Source organism: Ceratotherium simum, chromosome 40 (assembly GCF_057802395.1).
Source record: "Ceratotherium simum simum isolate JZ-2026a chromosome 40, ASM5780239v1, whole genome shotgun sequence".
NCBI classification, from domain to species: domain Eukaryota; kingdom Metazoa; phylum Chordata; class Mammalia; order Perissodactyla; family Rhinocerotidae; genus Ceratotherium; species Ceratotherium simum.
In genome coordinates this window covers 15,281,981-15,308,140 of record NC_141939.1, presented here as the reverse complement: position 1 = coordinate 15,308,140, position 26,160 = coordinate 15,281,981, and the positions used below count along the sequence as shown (strand labels likewise).

At 45.2% G+C, this 26,160-nt stretch overlaps 1 protein-coding gene across 1 annotated transcript in view; it reads left to right on the top strand.

The window, feature by feature from the left end:
• Positions 1–17,337, top strand: part of EDAR (ectodysplasin A receptor) — a 34,289-nt gene extending 16,952 nt beyond the window's left edge. Inside the window, exons 5-11 of the mRNA XM_014791596.2 lie at positions 1,175–1,261; positions 2,658–2,783; positions 2,899–2,973; positions 3,263–3,335; positions 4,525–4,684; positions 5,828–5,888; positions 15,105–17,337. Of these exons, the coding sequence (XP_014647082.2) occupies positions 1,175–1,261; positions 2,658–2,783; positions 2,899–2,973; positions 3,263–3,335; positions 4,525–4,684; positions 5,828–5,888; positions 15,105–15,427 (905 nt within the window). The 3' untranslated portion in view covers positions 15,428–17,337. The remainder of the gene's footprint in view (positions 1–1,174; positions 1,262–2,657; positions 2,784–2,898; positions 2,974–3,262; positions 3,336–4,524; positions 4,685–5,827; positions 5,889–15,104) is intronic.
• Positions 17,338–26,160: the final 8,823 nt, after the last annotated feature.

Sequence of the window (26,160 nt, the reverse complement as noted above, 5' to 3'; positions counted from 1 at the left end):
GCTGATTCCAGGGGGCACTCACCTGTCTTTTCTCAGGAGCTGCTTTCCCACGGGCAGACCCACTTCACGAATGACTCCAAACTGGTAGAGACAAAAGCGAGACAGAAGGAAGCTTATCTAAAACATGGTCATTTTTATTAATTGCAGAACTCAAGTCTGGCCTAAAGGAAGGTTAACCATCAGGACATCATCTTCTCTGTGGCAGAACACTTCTGTTTGTTTTGGTCGAACAGTTCCTTAGCGATCTGACTGATCACAAAATCAGCTTCCGTGGCATCCCTGCTAAGTGACATTTATTACATAGAAGGGGAGTTTTATGAATCATGGTTTCGAGGGAAGGCAAAGGTCATTTCTGCTCTTAAAACAGTTTGATCACAACTATTTAAAAAATGTGTCGTAGGAAAAATCCTAGAGGAAAATACACCAAAATGTCAACTTTAGACAGTGAAGCTGTAGTGATTTTTTTTACTTCTTTTCTGATTTTTTCCAGATTTTTCATAATAAGCATCAATTACTTTTATAACAAGAAAAAGTTTTAAAAATACATCCCTGGGCCAGCCCCATTGGCCTAGTGCTTAAGTTTGATGTGCTCTGCTTCGGTGGCCCCAGTTCGGTTCCTGGGTGCGGACCTACACCACTCATCTGTCGGTGGCCATGCTGTGACAGCAGCTCACATACAAAATAGAGGAGGACTGGCAACAGATGTTAGCTGAAGGCGAATCTTCCTCAGCAAAAAAATTAAAAAATTAAAAAAATACATCCCTGTTCTATGTAATTGAAGAATTACTCAAGTGTTATTTTCCCCCAATAATATTTTTATGTACCCATACTTTTCTCCTCTTTATAGACTGCATATATTTCATCTCAGTTCATAGGAAAATAGAGTTGGTAAGGCTTGCAAACCTCCCCAGCACCTGCTCTTCAGTTTTAGCAGAGTTCTCTCTCAGATAGGTCTTATTTAAAGAACAGTAACCCTTGAGGGCTCAGAATGCTCTTGAGGGATTATTAAATACGCTAAGAAATTAAAATGTTTCCTTTGGCTGCACCCCTAGCCCATTCATCCTCCAGAATTCTAGGTCATCCAGCTCCGTGGCCGCAGCTGAGTTTCAGTCCCAGAAGGCGAGGTTTCCCCAGGTGGTTCTGAGGAAGGCCCGGCGACTGTGTTCTCTTGCAGGTGCAGGAGCTGCCTCGGGAGTCTCGGCCAGCCTCCCCAGCACCTCCGGCAGCAGCACTCTGTCTCCCTTCCAGCACGCCCACAAAGGTACGGAGGACGCACAGGTGTTGATCTTCGGGAGGTGGAGGCTAGGAGGAAGCGGGGCTTGGAGAAGGAGAGAGGAAATTATTGGGGCTGGCTGTGGAGATCTTCCCCCCTCATCTCACTTCCCTAATGTGATCTAATCACACCCGGTGCCCCGGTGGGTGGAAGTTAGCAATTATCTCTGCAAGGAGAGGAACTGATCAGCTGTGGGTGTCCGGGGCCGTTAGCCCCCGGTGGCGTTCTAATCAGGTCACGGTCCCAGGTGCTCAGGGCGCCAGCGGCGAGGGCTGGAGAGGCACCAGCTTGGGCTTGTTCGGGCCTGACGTCCACAGCAGTTCTGTCGCTGGCTGTCCAATAAACCTGCTGATCTTGAACTTGAATGTTCACGTCCAATAACTACATTTCACTCCGTAATCCCTTAGAGATGGAAAGGTCCACAGTTTCTCTCAGAGCACGACCTCTCATTGGCTCCTCCTTCCCTCTCACACTGTCTCGATGCCGTCCGTTATTTCGGCATATTTAAGGCCTAGGTCTCAGTGAGGCCCTCATAATCTCATGGTGCGCTCAGCACACCAGCCTCGCCCCGAACCTGCCCCTCCTGCATGTTCACACAGCGCATCAGAGCAGGGAGACTCTGCCAGGACGTAGGAGTCTCGTTTCCACCAGGCCCCGGGGGAAGTAGCACACAACACAGAGAGTATTAAATCATTTGTATTATCCATACCCAGCATCCAGAGGATGATAGCCCCAAATGACAGCCTGAGGCCAGTTTTCCTGCAGGCACACCCCACCCGGGAGGGCGGGCAGCTCTTGGGCTACCATCTTGGCGCCTCTTTTTAAAACCAGGCTGCAGCCTCCCTCAGACGGTCCAGGTGCTTTAGATGCTGTCCCTGTCCCATTTGGGTGGTAGGTGACCTGGATCCTGTTCCACAAGAAACAGGATCTTGTTTGGTCATTTCCGAGAAAGAGCACAAGCGTTAGGGCATTTTACATGTCAACGGCAGACAGTACCAGAAAACAGCCAAGCCCCCCGGGAGAGACTGCTGTGGTGGGGGAGACAGAACGAGGAAGGGTGCGTCAGCCTCTGCTCCGCCTTTGCCCTGGGACTCTATTACTACACTAAGGTTGAAGATGAAGGAGACACAAGATAGAGCCAAACCAAGACTAAAATCTCTAGCCCTCAGAGGTGACTTTTGCTTGGAAACAACTTGGATGGAAGTGTCTTCAGGACACTTGTTCCTGGGCCTTTCTTCCTCTTCACGTCCCACCTTGCTCGGGGTTCCCAAAGTGGTAGAACCAAAAGCAAGCACCCCAGGAACAACCAGCAAACCTGAACCATGGTATTCTGGAGAAGTCTGGATTAGCCTCCGTCATTGCCTTCTCTCCCCAACTCCAACAGAGCTCTCAGGCCAAGGGCACCTGGCCACGGCCCTGATCATTGCCATGTCCACCATCTTCATCATGGCCATTGCCATTGTCCTCATCATCATGTTCTACATCATGAAGACGAAGCCTTCTGCCCCAGGTGACTGCTCCCCAACGCCCCACTCCTGCCCCACACCCCCTCCCTCTTGGACAGTTCCATCAACTTACCCAGTTGGTGAGCCTGGCTACTCACATCCTCCTCTTTCTCCAACCAGCCTGCTGCACCAGCCAACCCGTGAAGAGCGTGGAAGCCCAAGTGAACAAGGAAGAAGAGAAGAAAGAGGCCCAAGGTCTGCAAACAGAGCCCCTACGAACACGGGTGTCCGTCCTCCGGGGTGGACATTGTCTGCCCCTCTCACCAGTGCCCCAGCAGCCTGCTCCTCACTGCTTATGCTCTTGTGCCACTTAGAACAGGGGCCACAGGAAGGTGTCGCTGCACCCCCATTGCGCTAATCCTAGGGCAGTGTGGTTTAGTCACCAGGGGGTCTGCTGAAGAGGAAGTGAGCGGGGGGGAGGACAAGCTTGGAGCTGGGAGCCCACTCTAACTCCTCCCTCCCCAATCTTCCCGTTTACCTACAGACAGTGTGGTGATTTTCTCTGAGAAGGACGAATTCGAGAAGCTGACAGCAGCTCCAGCAAAGACTGCCAAGAGGTAAGTCAAGCCAAGGCAGCCGCTTGGCTGTAGGGTGGGTGGCCCCCAGCCTCAGGCTGAAGTCAGGGGTCCCCGTGGGATTTTGAGCCGGAGGGGTGCTGGGCATGCCAGGCAAGGAGTGCAGCAAGAAGCCTGGCCACTGCCTGGAGGCTGTGCTGGGGATGGCTCCCAAGGGAGCGGGGACCAGCGAGGCAGTCCCTGTCAGCACCGGGTCTCAGCCTCACCACTGCCCTGCAGCAGGGGTCAGGCGGTATGAGGGCCAGTAGTCTTGGGACGGTGGTGCTTTTCCCCGTCACCTGCTTTCAGGTAGGGACAGAGGCAGGCCAGCCAACTCCCACGGAGGCCTGCAGACCTAATGGGCTTCACCCGTCGATTTTGTTTCCGTTGTGTCATCCGGTCTCAAGGGTGGTGTCTGAGTGTGGGCTTCCTACCTGTAACCTGCTCACCAGCAAATACCAGTCTTTAAAAAAAAGTCTTCAGCCAAACCACAGAAAGCAAGCAGGATGCCTATGAAAAAAGGAGTTGTTTTTCATGTATTTGAAATGATTTTGAGTTTAAGCTCCAACCCACATGTGCCTAGGGCCGTGGACCCGGGCACTTAGCCCGCATGCCTTCCTGTGGGATTTCCCCAAGCCCCTCGCCGGGCCTGCTGAGGCCCGCATCCCATGATGCACACATTTCAGCCAGGTCACCCCTAGTCAAGAGGGGGCTCTCCAGGCGCAGGCTCCACTCAGCTTCGTCCCCATTATCCCAGAGAGCCTGCACGGGGCCAGGGCCGGCCACATAAGCGTGTTTGCTGACTGAAGACACGAGGATGCACTTGGTGCTCCGTCTGGATTAAATGCAGGAAGCCAGGACGTGCTCAGGAAACCGTTACTGGGCCGGGTGGGGGTGGAGAGATGAGCAGGTGCCGTCCCCACCTCACTGGCAGCCCCACGCCCTGAGGAGCTCGCAGGGCTCCCTGTGAATCTGCTCACAGCACCTGTAGGCCCCCCTGCACCCAGGCACTCGGGCAGAAGGGAGCGGAGAGCCGAGGATGCCTTTCTCATCTTGTGTCCGGGGCCTCGTGCTCACGGGCTGCTGGGTAAGAGAGGAACAAGTCCCAGCTTCCCGATGGTCTCCCCCGGGAGAACGTGTCTGGGCCGCACCTTCCCGGGCGCCCCCAAGGACCGCCCTCTTGTTTCCGCAGCGAGAACGACGCCTCGTCGGAGAACGAGCAGCTGCTGAGCCGGAGCATGGACAGTGACGAGGAGCCCGCCTCCGACAAGCAGGGCTCCCCCGAGCTGTGCCTGCTGTCGCTGGTCCACCTGGCCAGAGAGAAGTCGGCCACCACCGCCAAGGCGGCCGGGGTGAGGCCCGCCGGGGACTGGAGGGGAGGATGGGCCGCAGCCTTTCTTGTTGACCTAGCTCTGCTGTGAGCCGAGCCCAAGCCAGGAAACCGAGATGGGGGACAGGTTTAAAACAAGATATTAAAAAATAGCAGACATTTCTTTTATTATATAGCTTTATAGAAGAAAATGAAAAATAATAAGCAAAGAGAACAAGTTAAAGTGACTTGGAATACCATAGGACAGGAAAAGCCTTTGTAAACATACTGATGTGTAGCCAACCAGACATGTATATATGTTTTATATATAAATATAACATATATTTACATATAAATAAACAATAAGTTTCAAAACAAATATATAGATAGATATAGATAGTACGCATTCTTGTGTAAAAATGCTCCACATGGTTTATCACCTGAAGGAGGCCGTGGCAGGGGACGTGGGCAGAGATGAGCACAGCCCTGGCCCTGGCTGCCTGAGAAGCTAGCACGTGGTTCACCAGCAGCCTGCTCCTAACCTCAGGTCATCTATGTTGCTAGGCAACCCTGCTCACGGTAAAAATGTCCCTGATTGGGAGGCTGGATCTGGTGTGGGTCCTGATGGGGACACCATGCTCTGGGCTGCCCAGTCATCGACCTCTGTAGTGGGGCCTGTCACTTGCAGGGGCCCTGGAGGCCTGTGGAGTTGTTACCAGAGATATTGGCTCTGGTGGGGCATGAGACCTTCCATCTGGGGCTACTTCAGCACCTGTCCATCATGGGCCTCGTCTCCTTGCACCGAGCCGCGTGCTCTGGGTAGAGGAGAGCTCCTGCCCAGCTCTGTGGACTGCTGCATAAACGGCTACGATATCCCAGGCTGCCCGCTGGCAAGCTGGGGTCCCCTACATTCATCCTTCCAAATAGACCGATGCCAGGTATGGCCTCTGGCTGTCTTGTGAGTCTGAATGTCCAGCGGAGCCTACGAAGTGCCCCCAGTGGGCACTGAGAGTGTTTGAGGTGGATAACCCAAAGAAAATGCTTTCTCCCTGTGGATGAGATGTTCATGTGAGGACTCAGCTCAACATTTTTGATTGGAAATCAAGGGAAAGCAGCTACCTGCCAACACTGAGATGGAGGATTTGGTTCTTTTTCTGAAAATTAACGTTCTCAACCTTTTTCATAGATTCAAAGTCGAAGAAAAAAGATATTGGATATGTATGCCAACGTGTGTGGAGTGGTCGAAGGTAAGTGTACAAGGACCATTGGGCGGACGCTGACCCAGGCCTTGTCCCAAGGCCCTTCTCGACGGTCAGCAGTGAGGAGGAGCCTCTGACAGGAGTCCTGCCGCTCCTGTGAGGGGACCAAGACAAGTCTCTAAATTGCTTTCTTCTTCACCAGGAGGGAAAAACCCTCCTCATTGAGTTAGGGGGTTTTCCCTGGCTTCATCAGGCTGCTCCATTCCATCTCCCTGGCATCTCTCTGGGGCCTTGCCCATCTGGCCTGGGCGGCAGGAGTGGGGCCTGGTGCTGCTCATTTCTCCCCTCGGGCCAAGCCCAGCACCCTGAGCCTGGGGCAAGCTTGCTGGTTGGGTGCTCTGTTGGCCAGAAATAACTACTGAGGATGAGTTCTGGGGGCCAAGAACACTGTTCAGTTGCCTGCTGAAACGTGGCTTCTCTCCATAAAGACTTGTGCCCCAGGGTGAGCCTGTCTGCTCAAGCCTGGCATGACTGGGAGCCATCAGCTGTCCAGTGGAGGATGCTCTAAGACTTGCACTCTGTCACCCTAGAAAGCTCTTCTCCGTTCCAGAAGATGTCTCTGCTTTAAGAGCCTATACCCCAGGAGCAGTGGTTGTCAAATTAATTTTAGGAACCCCACAGGAAAGAGGAGCCCCTCCAGTGAGACTGGGCGGGTGAAGAGTGGAAAGCCCTATGCGCTCAGCCACCCCAGGGCGAGTGTGCCTTATAGCCCCATGGTGACGCCCACACAGCCAGGGCTGAGAGCCTCAGACCAGCAGGGCCTCTCCCTGGGTGGACAGGAGAGTCACCTGCAGAGCCTTGTGCTCTCTCCCTCTGCCCAGTCCACCCCACCTGCCCCGAGATCCTGATGGGATTTTTCTGGGGTGAGTCCCAGGCATCAATGTGTTTTGTTTTGTTTTTAATTAAACTTTTTATTTTGAGGTCATTGTAGATTCACATGCAGTGGTAAGAGAAAATATAGAGAGACCCTATGTACCCTTTACTCAGTTTCTCCCAATGGTAACGTCTTGCCAAAGCATCCCTAAAAGTCACAACCAGGACACTGACATTGATACAGTGAAGACAGAGCCCATTTCCATCACCACAGGGATGCCTCAGGTTGCCCTTTTCAGCCACACCCATTTTCCACCCACCCCACCTTCTCCTTAGCCCCTGGCAACCACTAATCTGTTCTTCATTTCTACAATTGTATCATCTCAAGAATGTTATGTGAGTGGAATCATGCGCTGGGTGAACTCTTGCAATGGCTTTTTGCACTCAGCGTAATTCCCTGGAGGTTCATCTGGGTTGTCACGTATAATGTAGTTTGTCCCTTTTTATTCCTGAGTAGTAGTCTGTGTTAAGGATGTACCACAGTTTGTTTAATCAGTCATCCATTTAAGAACATCTTGGTTGTTTCCAGTTTTGGGCCATAATGAATAAAACTGCTATAAGTATTCATGTATAGGTTTTTATGTGAACGTAAGTCATCATTTGTCTGGGATAAATGCCCAGGAGTGCAATTGGTGGGTTGTATGGTAGTTGCATGTTTAGTGTTTTAAAAAGCTGCCACACTGTTCTCCAGAGTGGCTGTACCATTGACATACATTCGCACCAGCATGTCTGAGTGATCCAGTCTCTCCACATCCTCACCAGCATGTGCTGGTGGTACTGTTTTTTGTTTGAGTCATTCTGAGAGGTATGTTTTCATACCTCGTTGGGTTTTTTTTGTTTTTTTTTTCTGAGGAAGATCAGCCCTGAGCTAACATCCGATGCCAATCCTCCTCTTTTTTTGCTGAGGAAGATTGGCCCTGGGCTAACATCTGTACCCGTGTTCCTCTACTTTACATGGGACATCGCCACAGCATGGCTTGACAAGTAGTGCGTTGATGTGCGCCCAGGATCTGAAGCTGCGAACCCCGGGCCGCTGAAGTGGAGCACACTGCATTTAACCGCTATGCCACCAGGCTGGCCCCATACCTCATTGTTTTAATTTGCATCTCCTTAATTTTTGAACATCTTTTCATGTGCTTATTTGCCATCTGTATGTCCTCTTCAATGAAATGTGTTTTCGTGTCCTTTGCCCATTTTCCAATTGGATTGTGTGATTGTTTTGCTGTTGAGTTTTGAGAGTTTTTTTTTCTTTAGTGAGGACGATCAGCCCTGAGCTAACGTCTATTGCCAATCCTCCTCTTTTTGCTGAGGAAGATTGGCCCTGGGCTAACATCCGTGCCCATCTTCCTCCACTTTATATGGGACGCCGCCACAGCATCGCTTTGATAAGTGGTGCGTAGGTCCATGCCTGGGATCCGAACCTGTGAACCCTGGGCCACTGAAGCGGAGCACGCGAACTTAACCACTACACCACAAGGCCTGCGCAAGAGGTTTTTTAAATATATATTCTAGATACTAGTCCTTTGATGGATGTGCGGTTTGCAAATATTTTCTTTACTTTGTAGCTCATCTTTTCATTCTCTTAATAGGGTCTTTCAAGAGCAAAATTTTAAATTTTGAGTCAAATTTATCAAGTTTTCCTTTTATAAATTGTGTTTTTAGTATCAAGGCTAAGGTCTCTTTGCCTAGCCCAAGATCCCAAAGATTTTCTCCTATGACTTTTTTCCTAAAAGTTTTATAGTTTTATGTTTTGTGTTTGAGTCCATGATCAGTTGCAGTCAATTTTTATGTAAGACAGGAGACTTAGGTCAAAGTTCATTTTTTTGCCTATAGATGTCCAATTGTTCCAGCACTGTTTGTGGAAAAGGCTGTCTTTCCTCCATTGAATTGCTTCAGCACCTTTGTAAAAAATCACCTTGGGGCTGGCCCCATGGCCGAGTGGTTCAAGTTCCATGCACTCCACTTCAGGGGCCCGGGTTTGTGGGTTTGGATCCTGGGCACGGACCTACTCCACTCATCAGCCATGCTGTGGAGGTGTCTCACATACAAAGTAGAGGAAGATTGGCACAGGTGTTAGCTCAGCACTAGTCTTCCTCAAGCAAAAAATAAAAAAGAAAGATTGCCAGCAGATGTCAGCTCAGGGCAGCTCTGCCTCACCCCGAAAAGAAAAATCACCTTGGGCGTGTTTGTGGGGGTCTGTTTTCTGTGTTCTCAGTTCTGTTGTATTGATCTATGTGTCTGTCTCTCTGCCGGTGCCACATAGCCTTGATTCCCATAGCTATATAATGTCTTGAAATCAGATAGACTGAGTGCTCACACTTTATTCCTTTTTTTCAAAATTATTTTAGCTATTCTAGTTCCTTTGCCTTTGCATATAAATTTTAGAATAATTGTCCCTCTATCTGCGAAATATCTTGCTGGGATTTTTTTTTAATAATTTTATTTATTTATTTATTTTTTCCCCCAAAGCCCCAGTACATAGTTGTATGTCATAGTTGCACATCCTTCTAGTTGCTGTATGTGGGACGCGGCCTCAGCATGGCTGGAGAAGCAGTGCATCAGTGTGTGCCCGGGATCCGAACCCGGGCCGCCAGCAGTGGAGCGCACGCACTTAACCACTAAGCCACAGGGCCGGCCCTCTTGCTGGGATTTTGATAGCAACTGCATCAGTTGCATTTTGATAGGAATTGTATACCAAGTTTTGGGGAGATTTGACAGCTTTACTATGTCGAGTTTTCTAATCCATGAAAAAGGTATGTCTCGTCATATATTTAGATTTCCTTTGATTTATTTCATCAGAATTATGTCATTTTCAGAATACAAGTCTTATATGTATTTTGCTAGATTTATACCTAAGTATTTCATTTATTTTTTGAATGATGGTAAATATTTTATTTTAATTTCAATGTCTATGTATTGATTGCTAGAATATAGTAATACAATTTATTTTTGTATTTATCATGTATCCTGTGACCTTGCTGAACTCACTTAAAAGGTCTGGGAGTTTTCTTGTAGATTTCTTGAGATTTTCTACAGAGATAATCACATCTGCAGATGGGGACAGTTTTATTTCTTCCTTTCCAATCTGTATGCCTTTTCTTGCCTTGTTGCACTGGCGATAACTCCCAGCACTAGGTTGAGTGAGAGTGATAAGAGCAGACATCCTTACCTTATTCCTGATTTGAAGGTAAAGCATCCAGTTTTTCACCGTTAAGTATAATGTTAGGTCTAGGTTTTTTGTAAATGATTTACATTAATTTTGTGTATAGATTACATTAATTTTTAAATATTGAACCAGCCTTGCATCCTGGAATAAAGCCCACTTGTCATGGTGTAAAATTCGTTTTATATATTGTTGAAATCTATTTGCTAATATTTTGTTAAGGATTTTGCATCTATATTCATGAGGGATATTGGTCTGTGGTTTTCCTTTTTTGGTACTGTCTTTATCTGATTTTGGTATCCAGCTAGTACTAGTTTCACAGAATAAGTTGGGGAGTGTTTCCTCCTTTTCTATTTTCCAGAAGAGATTATGTAGATTTGGTGTTAATTCTTCTTTGAATGTTTGGTAGAGTTCTCTGGTGAAACTATGTGGGCCTGGAGATTTCTTTTGGGGGGATTTTTAAAACTACAAATTCCATTTCTTTAATAGTTATAATATAATAATAATATTCAGATGATCTATTTCATATTGGGTGAGCTGCAATAAGTTTGTGCTTTTTTGAGGAGTTGTTCCATTTCATCTAAGTTGTCAAATTTATGTGTGTAGCATTGCTCATAGTATTCCCTTATTGTCTTTTTGATGTCTGCGGAGTCTGTAGTGATACCCCCTTCTTCATTGCTTGATATGGATAATTTGTGTCTTTATTTTTCTCTTCGTCAATCTTACTAGAAATTTGTCCATTTTATTCATCTGTTCAAATAACTGGGTCTTTTCACATTTATCTGTATTGTTGTTCTCTTTTCAATTTCATTGATTACTGCTGTTTTCTTTATTATATCCTTCCTTCTGTTACTTTGAGTTTATTTTGCTAATCTTTTTATAGGTGCTTGAGATGGGAGCTTAGATTATTGATTTGAGACTTTTCTTCTTCTGTAATATATGTATTTGTGGTGTAAATATCCCTCTCAGGATTACTTTTGCTGTGTCCTATAAATTTTGATATGTTGTATTTTCATTTTTATTCATTGTAAACATTTCCTTTGAGATTTCCTCTGTGACCTTTGGATTATCTAGAAGTGTGTTGTTTACTCCTCATCCCACACCAAATGCGTCCACAGAGGCCTGCTGAAGAGCAGAGTTCCCGTGGTGCAGTAGGAGGCCAGCACTGTGGAGTTGTCCCCAGTGCCAGTGGCTCTCCTCACAGAGAGGGAGTGACTGCCGCTGAATCCTCCCTGCCTGGGAGGCACCAACAGCCTTTGGTTCCGGAACCTCCCAGAAAAAGGAGGTAGTTCCACAGTCTTTCCTCCCTCCACCCCCACGTGCAAACTGATTTTCTTAGAAAGGAAAGTCAAGGGAACTAGTAGGAACCTATTAAAGGTCTCTGAAAGCAATGTGTCTCCATTTGAAAAATAAAGCATGTCTTTAAATGCATTAACTCCATGGGGAAATAAATATAATGAACTAAATTCAGTCCTTGCCCCCAAAAAATAAATAAATAAAAGAAGTGTGTTGTTTAGTTTCCAAATATGTGAAGATTTTTCTGTCATCTTTCTGTTGTTGATTTATAGTTTGATTTCATTGTGGTAAGAAAATACACTCTTTATACAATTTCAGTTCTTTTAAATTCTTCTGTTGAGGTTTATGGCCTGCACTTCAAAAGAATGTGTATTCTGTTATTGTTGGGTGGAATGTTCTATAAATGTTGACTGGATTCTGTTGGTTGATGGTGTTGTTGATTTCCTTCTAATCGTTTTACCAATTACTGAGGAAGAGGTGTTGAAGTCTCCAGCTATAATTCTGCGTTTGTCTATTTCTCCGTTCAGTTCTGCAAGTTTTTGCTTCGCATATTTTGGAGCTCTGTTGTTTGATGCATATGTATTTAGGAATGCTATGTCTTCTTAGTGGACTGACCCTTTTATCGTTATATAATGTCCCTCTCTGTCTCTGGTAGTTTCCTTTGTTCTGAAGTCTACTTTATCTGAGGTGATAGCCACTTCTGCTTTCCTTTTATTAATTTTATTTCCTTCTACATGATATATCTTTTTCTATTCTTTTACTTTCAACCTGCCTATATCATCATATTTGACATGAGTTTCTTATAGACAGCATACAATTGGGTCATTTTTCAAATCCACTCTGCCAAGCTCTGCTTTTAGATGATATTTGTACTATTTACATACAGTGAAGCTATTCATATGTTACGGTTTAAGACTGTTATTTTATTTTTTGTTTGTTGTTTGTTGTCTCTGTTTTTCATTTCTCTGTTTTCGTTTTCCTGCTTTCCTTTGGGTCATTTGCATATATTTTGGAAATCCATTTTGATGTATTTTGAGTGATGTATTTGATGTGTTTTGAGTGCTGCTTTTTCCATAGCTATTTTAGTGGTTTCTCTAGGTGTTATATAAACATAACTTATCACGGTCTACTGGTGTCAGAATTTTACCAGTTTGAATGAAGTATAAAAAACCTATCTCCCTTTATGTTCTTCCTCTTTATAGTTGTCTTAAGTATTGTCTTAATATTTTTCTCTATATATTGTCTTAAATATTTGTCTTAAATATTTCCTCTACATATATTTAGAACCACATCAGTTGCATCAATTGGCAAACATAATTTAGAAAACTTAAAAGAAAACCTATTGTATTTACCCAAAATTTTGTTTACGGTGTTCTTTTCTGATGTTCCAGGGTTCACTTTTTTATCATTTCCTTTCTGTTTAGAGACTTCCTTTAGTTAATCTTTTGGGGTAGGTCTGCTGGTGACAGATTCTCTTAGTTTTTCTTCATCCTGAGAATGTCTTGATTTCCCCTCATTCTTGAAGGATATTGTCACTGGGTTTGGGATACAGGGTTGACAGTTCTTTTCTTTCAGTACTTGAAAATACTATGCCACTTCCCTCTCGCCTTCAGGTTTCTGATGAGAAATACACTGCTATTCTGATTACTTTCCCCCATAGGTGTGGTGTTGTTTTTCTCTGGTTGTGTTCAAGATTTCTTTCTCTTTAGTTTTCAGAAGTTTATTTATGATGTGTCTTGATAGGAATTGCTTTAGGTTTATCCTGTTCAGCGTTTTCTCAGCTTCTTGAATCTGTAGGCTTCTGTCTCTTGCCAAATTTGGGAAGTTGTCAGCCATCACTTCTTTTTTCAGCCCCACTCTCTTTCTCCTCTCCTTCTAGGACTCCATGACACAAATGTGAGATCTTTTTTTATAGCCCCACAGGTCCCTGGGGCTCTGTGTTCTTCAATTTATTTTATCTCTGTTGTTCAGTTTGGGTAATTTCTATTCTATTATCCAGCCCACTAATTCTTTCCTCTTGTCTTTATTTTGCCGTTGAGCATGTCTGCTGAGCTGTTTATCTTGATTACTATATTTTTCAGTTCTAACATTTCCATTTGGTTCTTTATATTTTCTGTCTTTTGCTAAGGCTTTCTATTTTTTCATTTGTTTCAAGCATGTTTGTAATTACTTGTTAAAGCATTTTTATCATGGTTTCTTTAAAATCTTTGTCAGATAATTCTAACATCTCTGTTATCTCAGTGTTGACATCTTTTAATTGTCTTCTTTTTTTGAAGAAGAAGAAGATTGGCCCTGAGCTAACATCTGTTGCCAATCTTCCTCTTTTTCTTTTTTGTCACCAAAGCCCCGGTACATAGTTGTATATCCTAGTTGTAGGTCCTTCTAGTTCCTCTATGTGGGACGCTACCTCAGCATAGCTTGATGAGCGGTGAGTAGGTCTGCGCCCAGGATCCGAACTGGCAAACCCTGGGCCACCAAAGCATAACATGCGAACTTAATTGTTACATCACCAGGCTGGACCCTGATTGTCTTTTTTTATTCACTTGAAATCTTCCTGGTTCTTGCTATGATGAGTGAGTTTCTATTGAAACCTGGACAGTTTTACGTCATGTTATGAATCTCTGGATCTTATTTAAACTTTTTGTTGTGGCTGGCTTCCTCTAATACCTCTGTGGCAGGGGAAGGAGGTACCACCTTGTTACTGCTAGGTGGAGGTAGATGTCCAAGTTCCCACTCAGCCTTCATTGACACTCAAGTAAGGACTTCTTTTTATTGCTGGTTAGGAGGTAGAAATCTATTTCTCCAAGTGGTCTCCACTGACACCATGTGGGTGGGGAGGCTTGTTCCCAGCCAGTGATGAGAGAGTCCAGGCTCCTACTGGCCTTCCCTGACACCACCCTGGTGCTGTGTGCAGCCTGCTGAGGATGGACATCCAGGCTCCCCGTTCAGCCTTTGCTGGCCTTGGTGGGGTGGGGCCATGGCTTTTGCTGTGGTGTTTGGCTGTGATAAGGCAGTTATTGTCTAAATGGTTGCTTCTTGCTAAGCTTCTCGTTTCTTTCTGCTCTAGCTAGAGAGAGCAGGCTTTTGTTGGGGCTATTTTTGTTTGTTATTGTTAGTATTTCTGGATTGCTAAGATCTTCAGCTCCATGTGTAGGATAAAGAGGCAAAAGAAAACCCCAGGAGCTTGCCACCGTGTCATTGTGCCAGTCCCAAGGTGCCTAACAGTCTATCTTTTCTCTCCTCTTGTGTTTGCTTTATGCATAGTGTCCAGGGTTTTTACCTGTGCTTAGCAGGAGGAATAGGGAAAAGCATGTCTACTCCATCTTCCAGAAGTGAAAATATATCTATTTTTTAAAAATGCTTCTAGGTGAGTCTAATGTACAGCAAAGGTTGAGAACCATTAGACCACAGAGGTGGCAGTGACTTGGCCCAGATAACACCAACTTTGGGCTATCTTTGAGAGCACCTTTCGTAAAGGTGACTACTGTACCCATAAAGGGACATGATACTGTCCATTTGACCCCCTCCTCAGCCCAGCTCAATTTAAGGCAGGGTTACCCAACTAAGGGTAGCCTGTGTTGAAGGCTTTGGTGATTGCTTGAGGGTATTACTGTAACAGTCAGTATGGTAGTTATTTTTCCTAGGAGGAAAGGGGCTATTATTGGAATTAGGGCTCATAGAGAGGCTTCTCATGTGGCTGGCCAAGTCCTCAGTGTTGTTCACCTTAAGCTATGTTTTTATTTTGTGTGGTCTTCTGCATCTGTGTTTCACTTTACAATTTTTTTAAAAAGGTTGAAAAAATAATTTTGATGGTGTTGAGTTTCTGTTGACTACCTTTTGTGAAGTCTGACTGCGGCCCTTTGTCTCTGCAGGTCTCAGCCCCACGGAGCTGCCATTTGATTGTCTTGAGAAGACGAGCCGAATGCTCAGCTCCACATACAACTCCGAGAAGGCGGTTGTGAAAACATGGCGCCATCTCGCCGAGAGCTTTGGACTGAAGAGGGATGAGATTGGGGGCATGACAGATGGCATGCAACTCTTTGACCGCATCAGCACGGCAGGCTACAGCATCCCAGAGCTGCTCACAAAACTGGTACAAATCGAGCGGCTGGATGCCGTGGAGTCCTTGTGCGCAGACATATTGGAGTGGGCTGGGGTGGTGCCGCCTGCCTCCCAGCCACCGATTACACCCTGAGGAGCATGCCTGTGGACTGTCCTCCCTGGGATGCACCAAGGATTATGAGGGCTCTGGAGCTGTGAGTGGTGCCAACAGACTGCCAAGAATCAAGACTTTTTCTGCTATGTCACCAGGGTATGCCTTAGATTGTTCCAAGGAACAAGAGGAAATGAGGCCTGTCCTCCAGTCACTACTGCAAGAGCTCACTCTGGCCTGCCTATGTCACTGATATGCAAGGCGTGCATTTGTCTGATCAAGGAGACCTATGCGGTAGCCAGTGTCACTTACTGCGTGAGTCCTAGGCCTGGGAACACAATGGTTTTGTATTGCACATGAATTGCCTTCCACTCTCATTCTTAGTCAGATTTGACCCTTTTTGGGCAGCAGTGCTCAAGGACACAAGTCATTTAAATTGTGTGTCAGACTGTTTCTGCTTCAGAGAGAAATGAGTGGTCAACTCTGCTTACAGAGGAAAATGATGAGTTCCTAAGAGTTCAGCCATGCGTAATTCTAGATTGGTAGAGTGTCTGAGACTTGTGGATGAGCCTCATGGTGTGGGAGTTTCACTCCAGCCTCCTGAGCCAGTCAGGGAAAGAGGAGCCCCGCGGTGCGGGGAGAGCCTGCGCGTGGAGTCCAGGGACCTGGTTCTAGTTGTGCCAACTTGGGCCATTTTCTTTTCCCTCCCTAAGCCTCAGTTTCTCTTCTGCAAATGAGAGGTTAGTCTGTGATTCTGTAATCAGGAAAAGTAAGATTCAGGTGAGCATAATGGAAATTGAGCTCTTTGAAATGCCAGGCCTTCGAGGCCCTCCGTGTGAACACAGTGTGAGCATCAAGTACAATGGGAATAAAAACAGAAAACGCAGATTTGGAGTATTCAGAGTAACTGCAATTGTTGGCACACGTTTAGAGATAAAGTTAATGAACTGGCATTGTTCTTGGCAAGTTCTCTCATACACCTGCGGTTGCCAAGAGCTTGGGGCCGGAGTGGTGAGCATCCCGGAGGTTAGCGTTCGCTGCTGAGCTGACAGCAGGGCCGACCGTGGATGTCTCCACAGTAACTCGGCTCTGCCTTGTAAAGCAATGTTTTCAAAATGATGAGTCACATGACTGAGCAAATGCTCTGGGGGAGGAAATCAGTCATGTGTTTAAAGCCAACAAACAGTTTCCCACCGATGAATGTAGAACATACTGTGATAGGATCATAATTAGGTCCTGAATATTTAATATCATCATTTACTGTGTCTGTTAGCTGCTCTTTTTCAGAATCTATTTGGTGTATCCTGCAAGCTAAATACTCCATGGCAAAACTTAATTATCCTGTTAAACCCTCTTGGAAATCCTGCGGTGCCCCTTTCTCCTGTTTTGTGATGAGGATGATGAGAGGCTCCCCTTCATTAGACTGCAGGCGCCACCGGTGTTGAGCATGCTGTTCCAGGATAACAGCCTGCAGCTGCCTTGGAGCAATGTTGTCAGTGAAGGAGCAGGGGTGGCAGTTCTCCGGCCCGGACGTTTGCCTCCTTTCACGCTGTTAGAATTCTGGGGCCAGAGAGCCAGCCAGCGTCAGACCGTGTTTCACTGGCTCTCAGCGTGCCATTTTTAGGGAGCTAGTCCTTATAGATTTACCCATTCCTTTGTCATTTACTTATTTGGAAACAAATCCAAGAAAGGTTTCCTCTGATGAACTGTAGCCTGCATTATGGAATTCAAGTCAGTGAGACCATAATGACCATCACCAACCAAAGCTGGGCCTCCACCCTGCTCTTATATGGAGACGGTCACTATTTTGCTGTATTTAAAAACATTTAGAAAACACCCCAGGCTAGAGCTGTGGCCTTAGTGAATGAAGTTTAACTGTCAATATTTTTGTCTAACTCTGTATAAATAACTTATTATATTTGACAATTTCAATAAACTAATAAAAAAGACATCTACAGATGCTACAATGTGAGTTCTTTGTGTGCGGTGGGGCGGGGTGGGGGAGGCGGCGGATGAATGGAGAAGGTTCTGATTGCTCTGTTCCTGTTATTGTACTGTGTATGATGAGACTGTAGGATTGGGACCAGCCAGATATGAATTGCCTAAAATGTTATGGCCAGGGCCATGCTCTCAACAGAAGCAAGCATTACAATGAGATCATGTAAAAAACACCTGGGGCATTGCTTTCCAAGTTGCCATCATTAGTGTATAAGGCATTGTATCACTTAGCTACCCCTATGTAACGTACCATCCCAAAATTCAGTGGCTTAAAGCAACAATCACTTTATTATTACATCTCAGGGGTCAGTAGGGGTGCTAGCTGTCCTAGGTTGGGCCCAGTTGGATGCGGCTCAGCTGGGGCCTCTGCCTGCTGGAATACTTTAACTGGAGTAGCTCTGCTCCACTGCCTCTCATCCTCCTCCTCAAACCAGTCCTCTAGCCTAGGCATGCCTTCATTGTGACAATGACAAGTGCGAAATGAGCAGAAACACAGAAAGTTTCTTCAGGCCCCTGCTCAGAACTGGCACACTGTCACTTCTAGCTCATTCTATTGGCCAAAGCAAGTTCTACAGCCAAACTCATCTGTGTGAGGAACTGCAAAGTTTCAAACAGTGAAAGGTAAATAATTGGGACAGATAATGCAAATCTCTACAGGTAAATGAGTTTCCTGTGGCTGCTGTAACAATTACCACAAACCTAGTGGTTTAAAGCAACACAAATTTATGATCTTATAGTTCTGCAGGTCAGAAATCCTAAAATCAAGGTTTCAGCAGGGTTGTGTTCCTTGTGGAGACTTTAGAAGAGATTCTGTTTCCTTGTATGGATGCAAATAATCCATAGTCAGTCTATAAATCAAAATTGGGGTGAGTTTATTATGAGCCAGGTTTGAGGACTATAGCCCAGGGCCTGCCTTCTCCAAGGAAGGAAGGGCACCAAAGAAGTGGGGTGCACAGAGTGGTTATATACCATCTTGGAACAAAGAGCATACGTCACATATGACAGGAATGTCTCTTTTACTACCGTCAGGAGATGCTGAGCTGGCACAGCAGGTCGGTGGTCAGCAGGTCAGTGGTCACAAGGTGAGCACAGCAGGTCGGTAATTAATCTCCAGTTCCCAGGAAGAGATGCTTATCCCTAAGGAAATGCTGACATGGGGGAGGTTCCATCCCTATCTTTAAGGGCATCGTTCTTGTTTTGGGGACATAGTAAATGTTTAAAGCCGATGTACAATGTGTGCTCAACAGGCCACATCAGGCCCTTTTGGAAAGACAAGGTCAGGCTGAATTAGTTTGACACCAAATGGCTTCCCCATATCCTCCAGTGTGTCCTGTTGCTAGTCATTTATTTACCACCTGCCTTTTCTACCTTCCAGAGTCTGTCCGTATTCCTCGGCTCACGGCTCCCTGCCATCTTCCAAGCCGGGCGCCATATTGCTCCACTGTCTGCCTCCATCGCCACCGCTCCTTCTCTGACTCACGCTCTCCTGATGCCCTCTGTCCCCTTAAGGACCCTTGTAATTACACTGAGCCGACCCAGATAACCCAGGATAATCTCCCCCTTTCAAGATCCTTAACTTAATCACCTCTGCAAAGTCCCTCTGCCATGTAAAGTCACATACTCACAGGTTGTGGGGATTAGGAGGCGGACGTCTTTGAAGGGCCATAGTTCTGCTGACCACAATAAGTATGTAAATGGCTGCAGACTATAACAATGGACGCCGTCAGAGGAAGCACTCTATCAAAACACGCCATCCAGCTGGTGCATTGTATGGTGTGGATAAAATGTAGACTAGGCGGCAACTGCCTTCCTGCCGGGGCCTGAGAGAGGGGAGGGACAGGCTGTCTGCAGGTGCTCAGCAACAAGGGCTCAGTAGGACCACCCTCCCAGTCCTCTCTAACCGGGGCGCACAAGCTCTGCACTCCTCTACTCCATCCTCAGTGGTCCAGAGGGGATGTGCGGAGTCACATGAGCCCCACGATTTGAATTAGAGGGTATCTATTTATTCAGGGCTTGCTCAGACTTTTTTTTTTTTTTTAAATTTCTAGTGAATCATTCACTTTGGCAACAATGATGGCTTTAGAATTCTAAATGAGTTATATTGGCTTTGTGTAGAACCAACGCCTAACCTGTATTTTGCGGCTTCAGTCAATGCGTTTGGGCCCTTCAAATACATCCTGCATTTTGTAGTAAAAAGTTAAAATCCTGGTACCTCTTCTCATGCAGCGTGTTGGAGTGTTTTATAAACTAGGAAAATCTGGAAACAGTACAAACATTGCCTTAAAAAGCCACTTTTGAGGGTCGGAGGAGTCCGTCTCAGCTACACATTTTGGTGCTATGATACCTCATGAGAAGTTGAAGTTTTGTAGGTATTTCATTTTTAAAAACCCCAGTAGAGAGATAACCAGAGGACAAAAATGGAGGGAGAAGATTTAAAACCATTTCCCTGAGAGTCACCCTGAGCCTGGCTTGTCATTCAAACTAAAAGCTGCCTAATGGTTCCGATTAAACAAGATTATTCGTGTTCTTTTCTTTCTTATTTTCGTGGATCTGATCAGCATCACATATACAGGATAACTACCTCACTTAAAGAAAATGCTCCTATTCACGCACAGTCACCTGCCTCAGACTCCTCTAAGAGAGGGTCAAGTCATTTCTCTATGCTTCAGTCTTCTCATCTATAAATGGAGACAATAGTATTATGTTGCTTTTAGAATTATTGTGAGAATTGAATTAAGTAATATATATAACGTACTCCATCCGGCACAAGATAAGGTTTAATAAATGTTAGCTATCATCACATTACTATTATCTTATCCTGAAGGTATGGAAACTAATAAGCTAACTGCAAAGAATTTTCTAAATGGAATTCAGGTAGGAAGATGATTATAAGGCTTACAATGATTACTACTAGGAGAAATATTACTACTAGGAGAAATATCAGTGTAGGAGAGAAGAAAAGAGGAGGTCGGTGCAATCAGAGAAAACGCTGGTGCACAGATTTCTGCTGTCCGTGGAGGTGAGCTGGAGAAGGCGCAGCAGGATCCCCAGAGTGGAAACCAGCCACCTTACACCTGGAAGAGCCCTGTGCCTCCAGGCCCTGGAGCTGCTCTGCTTGGACTGATGGCACCCTGAGGAAGAGGTGAAGGGGCCTCTCATAATGCAGAGACTGACTGGTCTGTCAAACCATCTACCTGAACATCATAGATAACTAATGTTAAATGATGTTGACACCTAAGAACAAAGCAAACATGTTTCAGCTCATTGGCAATTCAAAGTTAGTGTATAATACAGATAAACGAGAGTACTTTAGAAGCGCAGGACATCAAAGAGACAAAGTCTGCATGATGTCTTCTAGAGTTCAAGTTAAAGGTGCCTGTAGGCTTTTACTCAGTAAACACTTCAGGACTGGTGTAAGAAAATTACCAAAACTCCCCCTCAATGTTAGTAGGGGCTTTGAAAACAAAAGCCCTCGCAAGTTCTGTGTGGCCTCAGCCCCAGTGATGGAGAAGTGATCTCCAGGGGAACCGACTGTGTGTTATCTCTTTAATTTCCTCAACAACTCATGTGGCCCTTATTTAATGTCAAATAAAACAGGAAGAGGACAAATTATACAATCATACATTTATACGTGCACACTAGTAATAGCAGCTCACTGGAAACAGAGGATTCCAGTAAACCTGCTCTTTGACATGATATGACGTGATAGATGACCCACATTCAAATTGGACGGCGCCCAAAGGGGAGCGCACACACTCCCCTCGCCATCTTAAAGCGCAATCATGTAAAGGTTGAAGGTCATTTGGGTTTTACTTAGGACATTGGCCAACAGTTGCTGCTCCCTCTTTTTGAGGCAGTGGGAAAGATACATCAAAGACATGAGAAGCGATTCGCCCAGACTTCCCAGATAGCACCTGCACCGTTACCTCTGTTGTTCTTTCTTCCTCTGACTCACAGATGTGCCTCAGCAGCATGGCCTGGGTCACTGAGCACTGGAAGCCAAACTCTGCTGCTGGCACCTGTTTTAACCTAGTCCATCCTGTTTCAAACTCCGCTGCCCCAGAGCTCCCTCTTCAGGGAGAATTCCTCACGTTCTAGGAAGCTCTCGATCCTCACTGAAAACCTTAGTGTCTTTGCTTTATTCAAACGATCTGACCGTCTCTTTCAGAGCACATGATTTTAGAGCATGCATATCTGTAACTGAGCCAAACTGAACTTACTTAATTCGCACTAAGTCTTTCTTCATAAATCCAAGCTCTCAGATACGTAATTAGATATGCGGCTCAGCTCTGAACACTTTCCAGCCGGCAAGAGTCTTCAGACAGTTGGTCTCCCAAGGGCTGGGCTCATAGAAACACCACTAACACCTGCAGCATCCCAGGGCTGGCCACTTTTGTAGGAAGGCCCTTATTAATCAAGTTACTATACCAAGAAATTTACACTCATGGCCTCTTCTCTTAAAGTTACAATTTATATGTAGCTGGATGCACAGTGAATATACAATACTATGGGGTTTTTTTCACTTAACTTTTTCCAAGCATCTAGACAGTTGTTGAATTTATTATGCTAATGTTTGCATAATACCTCCTTAAGTAGACCATCAAACTTTAAGCTCTATTACACTTAGATATAAAACATGTTTCTGGGAATTTTTTTCTATCATAAATTACACTGCTAAAAATACTTTTAACATATATTCCTTCTTTAAAGTTATTTACTTAGGCTAAATCTCCAAGTCAAGAGGACTGGCTCAGTCTAATTCATTCATATATTTCAAGGATAAAATCAAGCTGAATGGGACCTTATTTTAAGGTTAATGACTATAGATATAGATAGCATAAAAATTGTACTTATAGACCTGAACAGGATATAATATATATTGGATATATATATCCAAAGATATACAGATGGCCAACAGGCACATGAAAAGGTGTTCAAAATCATTAACTATCAGGGAGATGCAAATCAAAACTACAATAAGGTATCACCTCATGCCCGTCAGAAAGGCTATAATTAACAACACAGGAAACAACAAATGTTGCAGAGGATGTGGAGAGAAGGGAACTCTCATACACTGCTGGTGGGAGTGCAGACTGGTGCAGCCACTATGGAAAACAGTATGGAGATTCCTCAAAAAATTAAGGATAGAACTACCATACGATCCAGCTATCCCACTGCTGGGTATCTACCCAAAGAACGTGAAACACCAATGCATAAAGATACATGCACCCCTGTGTTCATTGCAGCGTTATCCACAATAGCCAAGACTTGGAAGCAACCTGGGTGCCCATCAAGGGACGCATGGATAAAGAAGATGTGGTATATATACACAATGGAATACTACTCAGCCATAAGAAATGATGAAATCCAGCCATTTGTGACAACATGGATGGACACTGAGGTATTATGCTGAATGAAATAAGTCAGATGGAGAAAATCAAATACCGTATGATCTCACTCACAAGTAGAAGATAAAAACAACAACAAACAAACACACACAGACAGAGATTGGATTGGTGGTTACCAGAGGGGAAGGGGGGAGGGAGGAGGGCGAAAGGGATAATTAGGCACATCTGTGTGGTGATGGATTGTAATTAGTCTTTGGGTGGTGAACATGATGTAATCTATGCAGAAATAGAAGTATAAGGATGTACACCTGACATTTATACAATGTTATAAACCAATGTGACTGCAATAAAATAAAAAAAATTGTACTTATAAAGTATTAGAACCATTAATTCTAATATTCCAAGTTGGAAAGTCAAGTGAGACGTACTTTTTACAAAATCTAGATACATTAAAAAGACAATCTCACAACTCAATAGCAAAAAAACCAAGCAATTCAATTAAAAAACAGGCAGAGTATCTGAATAGACACTTTTCCAAAGAAGACACACAGATGGCCAACAGGCACATGAAAAGGTGCTCAACATCACTAATCATCAGGGAGATGCAAATCAAACCACAATGAGATATCACCTCACACCTGTTAGAAAACCTATCATCAAAAAGAAAAGAGATAACAAGTGTTGGCGAGCATGTGGAGAAATGGGAATACTTGTGCACTGTTGGTGGGAATGTAAATTGGTACAGCCACAACGGAAAACAGTATGGAGGTTCCTCAAAAACTTAAAATAGAACTACCATATGATCCAGCAGTTCCACTTCTGGGTATTTATCCAAAAGACACAAAAACACTAACTTGAAAAGATATCTGCACCCCCATGTTCACTGCAGCATTATTTAAAATAGACATGGAGGGGCCAGCCCCGTGGCTTAGCGGTTGGGTGCGTGCGCTCCGCTGCTGGTGGCCCTGGTTCAGATCCTGGGCGCGCACCGACACACCGCTTCTCCTGCCAAGCTGAGGCCGCGTCCCACATACAGCAAATAGAAGGATGTGCAGCTGTGACATACAACTATCTATTGGGGCTTTGGGGGGAAAAAATAAAAATAAATAAAATCTTTAAAAATAAATAAATAAATAAAATAAAATAGACATGGAAGCAACCTAAGTGTTCATCGCTGGACAAATGGATAAAGAAAATGTTATATATATATATATACACATATATATATACACACACACACATGCATGCGTGCACGCGCACACACACACATATATATACACATACATACACACAATGGAATATTATTCAGCCATAAAAAGGAAGGAAATCTTGCCATTTGCAACAACATAGATGGACCTTGAGGGAGTTGTGCTAAGTGAAATAAGTTAGGGAAAGACAGATACCGTATGATCTCACTTACATGTGGAATCTAAAAAACAAAACACCAAAAATGAACTCATAGACATAGAGAGCGTAGGTGGCTGCCAAAGGTGGGGAGAGGGGGTCGGTGGAACGGACGAAGATGATCAAAAGGTACAGACTTCCAGTTAGATAAGTCCTAGGGTTGCAATGGACAGCGTGGTGACTATAGTTAATAATACTGTATTGTACATTTGAAAATTGCTACAAAAGTAGATCTTGAAAGTTCTCATCACAAGAAAAAATATTGTAACTATGTGTGGTGATGGATGTTAACTAGACTACTGTGGCGATCATTTCACAATATATACAAATATCAAATCATCCTATCATACACCCAAAACTAATATAATGGTATATGTCAATTATAACTCAATAAAAAAGTTGATCTCAACAATGAAATGGATAAAATTGAGTTAAAAAATCAAATATGGAGATCAAAAATGCAAAAGGATAAATTCTTGGAGAGACGCCATATAAGAAAAAATTTGATACATTATAGGGAATCTAAAACTAGAGAAAAATTGGCTTCTTATATTCTGAAATTTAAATAAGCAAATTTTATTAAAATAAGGCTTTGTCACCAGTCCAAATGAGCCTAGAAACCTTAGTCCAGATTAGGAAGAAAGCAGGTGAAATGGGTGAATACCTCCTAGGGAAGGCATTCAGCACGCTGCCGGCACAAAGCAGTTCCCTGGAAAAAGGAAAGGTGCCAGCCCAGGAAGGGAAGGCTACGGGGGTGGGAGCAGGAGGCACAGGTTCGGGGAGACAGAAGGTAGGAAGAGTAGCTTAGTTGCCTTAGATGTGGAAAGGAAAACAACTGTGATAATATCAGTGTCATAACAAAATAGATGCAAAATTAGTGTTGACAGAAGAACTGGATGCATTAAGTAGTGCTGATTAGGGGTCTCTTCCATCTACGATCTCGGGTGAAGGGGGCAGCGTGGCAGGACAAAGCACCGCTGGGGGATGAGCTGTCCAACGCTGATGCTGTGCTGACCTCCCTATGCTCCAATCTACGTGTCTGTCAGAGCCCCCGGACAAGACGGGACCCAAATCAGGACCAGGAAAGGTCAGTTACCACATGCGGCCAGTGTGTAGAGCCTCAGCTGCAGCTCCAGCCTGGCTGTCCCCACCCCTGGACACAAAGGGTGGGGCAAGGAGTGGTTTCCAGACCCTGAAGGAGAGAGCTGTGAAGAGAAGGCCACCTTGAGAGGCCATCGACCTCTAGCTGAGAGATACAAACAGTGAGGTCACCCCACAGGGAGGAACTCAGGAAATAAGAAACCCCCTCATTCTCCCTTCTCCCGCCCTCATGCCAGGACTCTCCACTGGCCCTGCTGAGGCTGTGCAGCCAGTCCAAGGTGGGCAGAAGGGCTCAAGGCTCAAAGAGAGGGTGACCAACGTGGAGCAGCTTGCCCAAGGGGAGGAGGGAGAGGCAGTTGGACTTCCTGTACAAACTTCTTACTTTGTTATACTCCCGATGCCACTAAACATTAACTAACTCTTTACTCCTCCAGGCCTAGGGGTAGATGAGTTGACCGTGAACTTGCTTCTGAGGTTCAGGCTGCAAAGGCCTGGCATCCTGAGACTGCTCCTCTATACTAGGGTTGTTCTTGGCTGCCTGTGCCGGTTAAGGCAAACACAGCGGTAGAACGCGAGAAGTTTGTTCTCCTGCGTAACGGGAAGTCTGGAGGCGGCAGTCCAGGGTGTGACCAGCAGGGACTCAGGCTCCCACTATCTTTCTTCGTTGTATAAAGTGCAGCAGCCGCCACCCAGGCAGGATGGACAGGCAACGGGAGGGGACCAGTCCCAGCAGCTCTTCTGGAAGCCCTGCTAGCCGACTTCCACATGATGTCGTCACCAGGGGGAGCCACACAGCCATCCTAACAGCAAGGAGATCTGGGAAGCCGAGTATTTTAGCTGAGTAAATTGCTGCCCTCAATAAACTCAGAATTTAGTCAGAGAGGCAGAACGGGAGAATGGGTATAGGCAAGTGGTAGTGACTGT